General features: G+C 52.5%; 1 protein-coding gene across 1 annotated transcript; it reads left to right on the top strand.

Moving 5' to 3' along the window:
* The first annotated feature begins 1,319 nt into the window (after positions 1-1,319).
* On the top strand, positions 1,320-6,972 carry LOC129384215 (uncharacterized). Its single transcript, XM_055069436.2, has 2 exons — positions 1,320-3,049; positions 5,454-6,972. Exons 1-2 carry the CDS (start codon positions 1,646-1,648, stop codon positions 5,676-5,678), a joined length of 1,629 nt encoding a protein of 542 aa, XP_054925411.2. The 5' UTR covers positions 1,320-1,645; the 3' UTR covers positions 5,679-6,972.
* The last annotated feature ends 221 nt before the right edge of the window (positions 6,973-7,193 follow it).

The following is a 7,193-nucleotide window of genomic DNA, read 5'->3' on the forward strand; positions in this document are numbered from 1 at the left end:
ACCGTGTCGCCGCCTCTGAAAAATTGAAAACAAAAGCGCTTGTCTGCCGCCAAGCCAGTCAATCCAAAAGTGCTAGCCGGATTGTGAACATGCGTCCTAAAAAAAATCGGCGCACAAGCACTCCGTACAGATGGTTAACCAGCGATGCTGAATCGTGCGGCGTCGATGTTTATCGCTGGGTTAATTCCGACGGTTCATTAATAAACGCAGTTGCTGCTTCCTCTCGGCTACACGAGCCTGTTCTTGTGCCCGAGCTGCAGCATCGGCGCGGCGTAGACGAGCTCGTTCGCGGTTCTGCTCGCGGCGTTGCTAATCGAAAGCTGCCTGCTCCTCAGGAGCACGTATGACGTGTTGCCTACCCATTTCGGAGTCTGAGAGAAACTGCTGCGCGCGCGCTCGGCTGCGGCGGAGAGCAACGACGTCATTACTGGCGCAGCCAATCACGCGCCTCTTGTTTTTCGCGCATGCGCATAGAGTTGCGCCGGAGGAGTTTTCGGCGTACAGGCGACAGGCGGACGGACGAATCGGCTAGCCATATACAGCGTCGTTGTAAAGAACGCCTCAGCGGAAATCTGCACCTGCAGAATCGATTCCCATGGCGCGGGATCCTTGAACTGGGTTCTCAGCGCCGGCTTCACGCATCAAAGCCAGATCGCAGGCCATCGACAGACAGAGCCTTGCGCTTGTCGCCATTTGTGCGAGAACGAAGAGTTTCGTGCTTTCCCGAACAGAACGAGAGTAGCGCGCCAGAGCCTCTGTCCAGGTACGCGCTCAAGAATCGTATGTGTACGCATCACGTAGTGTTTGCGCATGCGCACTAAGCAAAACGCATAGTGCTCTCACGTACCCAACACCGTTGCGTATACGAGCCGTATACGCTGTGGTAAAACTATTGTCAGCGACATCGAGCGATGTCGCGATCTTTCCTGCGCAGTAGATGCCAAGCGTTTCTTTATTCTATGAGCATACTTTGCTATGTGACGTTTCGGAAGCACAGCCACGTGTATTGATCTTGATTTCAGAAGAAATGTGGGCCACCACAATCGCAGACAAATTTGTGACTGAAAGGAAACCTACAAAACTGAACAGCGTACGCGAGTGCTTTTTAGAAAGAGACATCCGCGTAAGCGTATGCTGGGGAAAGGAGGAGGGGGCACAGAAACACGTAGTTTTACAGCGGTACAATTTGACAGAATACACCACTGAGTTTCAGATTCGACCTATTTCTCTCGACTTCCGCGATTTGGCAAATCCAGGATCGTCGCACGTGTGATGCTGCGAAGCCGATTCATTGATGTGCTCCCAGAAATCGAAAGCGCTGTAAGATCTGCCGGACTACCTTGCGCAGTAGCACATGCGCAGAAGCTCCACCCCCCGTGACTTACCATTCGTTGCCGCAGAAAGTTTTCCGCGGATATAGAGCGCGTGGAAACTATTTTTTTTTTACTCCGCATAAATAACGACGGCAGCGCGCCGTTGGCATGTACGTTATACGTTCCACAACGTTTCTGCATATCGTGGCCGTTGGAAACATCCGTCAGAGCCGTGAGTAAGGAATTCCCAGTATACTGCGACTTTTCGCGACTCGTTAGATCCTCTAATACCTGGAGAGCGAAGTGTTCGCCATACGAGAGTCGTTAATCAGATGAGCCTCCGAGACTTGCGTCTGCGCGTCCACCAAGAAGTGCAGGCCTTGGACGCGCAGCTGATCGACCACGATGTAGCGTCGAGCGCCACAGAGCTCGACCTCACAAACTGCATGCTCACCGACCCGGACGAACTGTACCGACGCATAAGCTCGCTCTCAAAGCTCCGTTCCTTATCGTGCGTCGCCTGCATGCTCAGGCCTTGCGATCTGCTCATACTGATGCTGACGAAGCTTCCGAGTCTCATGGAACTCGAGTTCTCGATCGTGGGCGAAACGGGAGTGGCCTGGCAGATCGACAGCATGCAAGAGATCGCGTCGCTGAATCCGGGCACCGCAGCCCGCAACCTGCGCTTCGTGTACGTGGAAATCGGCGGCAACGAAAACTTCGAGCTCCTCCGCGGGCTCCTGCATCACTGCCCGAACCTGACCACGTTGCACGTACACTTCGTACGCGGAATCTTCTGCGACGCGCTCACCCAGTACTGCTGCATCCTCGCAGGGCGCTCCCGTTTGAACGCGTTCGCCTTCACGTCCGAATTGACGCCGACTTCCGTCGAATATCGACCGACGGGGCCGCTCGAGTTCTCGAGTTACGCCAACTTCTGCGCCAACGTCGCGTACCAGAGGTACTCCGACTCCTGGAGCTGCGTCCGATTGGGCGACATGGCAAACGACTGGGCAAGCGGCCGCAACCTGCCGTCGCAGCTTGTCGTGGTCACCACTGACGACGAAGACCTAATGGCGGGATGGATCTATCTGGCCTGCTTCAGACACGTCTGGAGCTTCGTCCACCAGCTCTGTCTCCTGAAGCTCCCGAGCACGAACGGGCAGACGGCAGCCAGTGCCAGGTGCCGCGACTCTCTGCGCCACTTCTTCTCCACCGTCAGGAACATCGTCGAGCTTAACGTCAGCTCGTTTCACTTCGGCCCCGACCTCGACCTGACGGAACTTCTCCAGCGAGACGCGCTGAGGTTCCTGCAGGCTCTCTCCGCGTCACCCTGCGGTCTTAGACACCCACACGCGCTGCAGCGTTTGGCCGATAAGCGCCCCGGGATTGAAGACCTGGACTTGCGCGTGGACAGGCGGGGCGGCTTGGTCCGGTGTTCCGTCTGCGAGACCGAGTTCTGCCTCGAAGCCGAACAGATGCAGTCCTTTCGAGATGCCGGAAAGCATTCGCATTATCGCCGAAAACTGGCCAGACTGACCATTTGCGACGTGCCGAAGCTGGCCTCTCTGCTATTCCTCGAGGCCTGCAGTGTCGATACAGTGCGCCTTTGCAACTGTCCTGGTACGCTGCTTCCGGATTGCGTGCGCTTGGGCCAGCTGCTCGCCAAGAACGGCGCGCTGCGCTTCTTGTTGCTTCGGGACGACGCTCTGCCGCTCGGCGAGACGTCTCTGCTGGTGAGTGTGTTTTCACTACGCTTTCAGTGACGTCGGGGGCACGTCATGTGACCGCCGCGACGTGCTGTAGACAGCATAGAACTGGGCGCGCGCACGTATGTGGGTGGTGAGTGTGCACGTGTGTCTGATTTGCGTATTGATTCAAGGCGCCAGTAATTTACTCACCCGGGAAATTCCTCCACCCTTGATGGCGCAGGAAGCAGGCAAGAAGAAACTGCCATCCACTCATTGCGTCCCTTGAGTAACACGGAAGAACCGCTACTTGTACTCGTGACGTTGTTTTTATACAAGGTGTTTCAGCCAAGTGATGGTAATATTGGATAAAAAATACCCACTTGTGAAAGTTAGCAGAATGACGTCAAATTTGTGTTGTTCCTTGTCCGTTTTGAGCAACTCAAAGCATTTCTTATCATGAACTTGGGTAATTACCAAAAATTAACCTATTTTTAAACCATTGTTTTAAACGCAGCAAGCTCAACGCTATGTAAAAGTTTTATAGTTTCTATTGAGAAATATCGAAATTTCTTGCCCTGATGATAGCCGCTGTGGTTTTCATTTTCCAGGGCTGCAACGAAAACGCGCTCAATTGGAAAAAAAGTAACACGTGATCACCTTGACATTAGTGCCCTCTAACATGCTACCAATGAAGGATCGATGCTGCACACAGACCGAACGCACAAATATATGCCGCAAGGAAATACGATAGACGGCCACACCCGTCATCCCCAATACACCGCCGCCAAAACCTCTCCTTTCACGCTACCTGTGAAACAGCAAAAAACTCCGACAGAGCGGCAAAAATTGTCCCGCGTGATCTCTTGCACAACCCAGTGCCTCAACGGACGAAGTATCTCGGCGAAAGCGCAAGCTAGCCGAGGCCATTGTATTCGCTCCAATTAGTGCACGAACTACGCCGGGACATAGACGGGAAAGGTTGAAGACAAGCGCTGACCTCGAAGATAGCAATTATATGGACACCTCAGGCGCATTCCCGCCGTCGCCGTGACGTTCCCGATAAAGTCTAAGTGCGATAACATCGTGGCCGCGCGTCGCATGCTGTGTGTAAGAGTGAACGCGCGCGAAGGTGAGCCGAGGATGGTGGCTCGATCTCGAGCGCGCCAGGGAGTAAGGCGGAGAGAAAGTGCGCCATTCTCCATCGTGCGCAAGGTACCGGAGGGGGTGGGGGCGTTCTGCTCTGGTGGCGGCTACGTATGGTTCGGCCTCGCGGGCCATGCCTTCATAGCGATCTGCGATGGGCGCGGAGTCTAGGCCCGCCGAGAGCTGATAGCTTCGCGTGCGCTGTGTTCTCGCCGCTTCGTTCGCGTTGAAGCGAGAGGCAGCACGAAGGTGATTTCGCTCGCTGCCGCTGCCGCTCTTCCTCACCCCAGCGTTTTGACAGCGAGTGTCTGGGGTGATCGAGCGAAATGTGTTTGTTTGCCTGTGCGTGCGTGACACCGTGGCTGTTAAATTTGTGAGTGAGCGAATGTCTGCAAGTTTATACGGCCCATAAAACTACTATTCTTATTTCGTACAGCTGTCCAATCAACTTGCGCTTGCAATCGACGGTTCGCCTTTCGTGCGAAACTGCTACTTGTAAAACTGCACCGTCATTCCACTCAACGGACGTACAAGTGAGATATAAGTGTATCAGTTAAGTCAAGACCCCCCCTGAACTGTTCACACCGGATTTGTTCTGAAACGGGGTGAAAATAGCTGAGCATAGCTGAGAAATAGAAAAAGTGAGCGCTTGACTTTATCTTTTCTTGCCTTTGTCCAGGGGCGCACTGCAACTCGCCGTAATATGGAACGCGTACTAGCCCAGTCTCAAAACGCGCGTTGCTCAATGCCTGTTCGTGCGCGGCTGGGTCTGCGTACAGCATCGATCATTCTTTCATGGTATGTTAGAGGACACCAGTCTCGCTGCACGTAGTCGCGTGGTACTTTTTCAAATCTCGCACCCTTTCTTTGCATACTGAAAGAAAAAAGTGAATATTCGGATATATTTCGATAGGCTCTACAACCCCCAGATTCAAGGTTTTGCGTTTAAGTCGATACATTAATAGTTTACTCATTACTGTTTGCTTCAGCTCGAAGTAAAATATATTTTAACTGTCCCAAGAGGCCAGCAAACATTGCAAGTTGATCTCGTTCTCAACTCACGCAGGGATGTTTTTTTTTTTTTGATAGCTTGCCACGACTTAGCTGAAGCACCCTGCAGGTTTGGAATTCCTTCTTTGAGAGCACATGTCGAATTGAAATAGCGAACTAGTCTAAGCGTTGAAGAAAAGAAGCTCATAATCAAACTTCTTCGACTAAACCAGCATAGTGTGCATTGGCGCGTTCTCGGCTGCACCCTGCTGCATCGAGATACTCACACGATTGGAAATGCATCCTTCTATTCCAGGCTAGCCTGTCCCTCATCGCCAGCCTGGAGTACCTTTGCCTTCTCTCTGCGAAGCCAGTTTCGCATAACGTGGCCTGCACGTTTGTGCTAGAGCTCGCTGCCAAGCTGTCGCAGCTGAAGTGTCTGCACGTCCACTACCGGGTCACCGACGACGGAGCCGAGCAGCGAGTCACGTGGGTTCGACGAGAGGCGCTGCGAGCGGTGGCGATGCCGGTACTGTCTTGATTCGAAACGGCGCCTGCGTCCTGTGCTCCACCGCCACATTTATAGGGCTCGTCAAGCCGCGTAACCGTGCTTTACGGGTAGGCCTGTAAAGAGAGAGCGCGCAGACACTGCGTTATTCGAAGTTTCTCCCCTTTTCTATCTTATCGTACCACCGCCCGATTCTTGGCCCGTCGACCTTTGTGGATCACGTGTGCCAAAGTTCAAAGGAGCGTCATCATCCCCGTCATCGTCAACAAGCGATCCCTGTAAGGTTCGCTGTTTGCTTTATTATAGTGTTCTCTTGATCTATTCAAAACGTATCGTTGGTGAGTCTGTTTAGATTTGCCTATTTTGCTCACTTTGACCACATTTGACCACGCCGGTGTGCGTACACGGGCACAATGCGTCACTCGGATGCCGGTTAGGCAATCAAATTCCTTAATTCGTGGAAGGAATTAGTCCATGCGGGCTCCACATTGTCCAGCGAAGAGGCAAGAAGTGAAGCATGCGTTTTCCCCGTGTGTACACTATAGGCGCGTGCCACAGAAACCAGTTCTGTCGGCACTCCTTGCTTTATTTATTATCTTTCTCCTTGCTTTATTTTTTATCTTTCTCCAAGCTAGCCAGAATGTCAAACTGCACATTGATGCCGATGAGCAGTCTCTTTTTCGCCTGATCGCGGTACCGTGCACCGAACTTGACAATCTTACTTGTGTGACCTCGAGTTATGGCTTGACGGGCTGTCTTTTTCTCGTGAATATTGCATAATCGGAGGTTGTTTCTCTCGCATATTCGTGTTCGATTTAATAACGCTCCTGCTGTTTTCTATACTTGCGTCGTAACCTCTCATCCACTTCCCTTTGTCCCGGCGTCGAGTGTACCAGCCCAGAGGAGTCAACCTCAGGCCGACTTCTCTGCCATTTATGAGTTGATTTTTTTACGTATGACTGTTGCCTACGGGAAACAAACCAGAAAACTATTTTTAGTTACCGAGTTTTAGCTAATAGCGCGGTGTGTGGCTAAAAAAATGTAGTCGGCCAACACTACAGCTTGTGGGCAGCAGCGTCATTTGCTGTATTAGGGTGGGAACAGAGGACGACGAAGAAGTTTTGGCACGCGCTCGTTCTTTCCGCTACCTAAATCTTATATTACCACTACAGTTGCCAACCGTCGTCTCGAATTCAGCGGGACAATCCAGGCGCTTTTGATGACATGTCCCATGTCCCCACTTTACCCGGTCGGGAGGGCAAAATGTCCCGACTTTTGCTGCTTTTTTGTGTGTGCTGGATGAAGAATAAATGAACCAGATTTTATCTTTAGAATGCCTGACACGCTCGTATGCACACTGCTTTTACATCAAAGCTGCATGTGGCTAGCCGATTCGTCCGTCCCTCTGTCACCTGTACGCTGAAAACTTCTCCGGCGCAAACCCATGCGCATGTGCGAAAAGAGAAAGAAGGGCATGACTGGCTGCGCCAGCAGTGACGTCGTCGCTCTCCGTCGCAACCGAGGGCGCGTGCAGCAGCTTCACTCCGG

Source organism: Dermacentor andersoni, chromosome 8, assembly GCF_023375885.2.
Source record: "Dermacentor andersoni chromosome 8, qqDerAnde1_hic_scaffold, whole genome shotgun sequence".
In the NCBI taxonomy this organism is placed as follows: Eukaryota; Metazoa; Arthropoda; class Arachnida; order Ixodida; family Ixodidae; genus Dermacentor; species Dermacentor andersoni.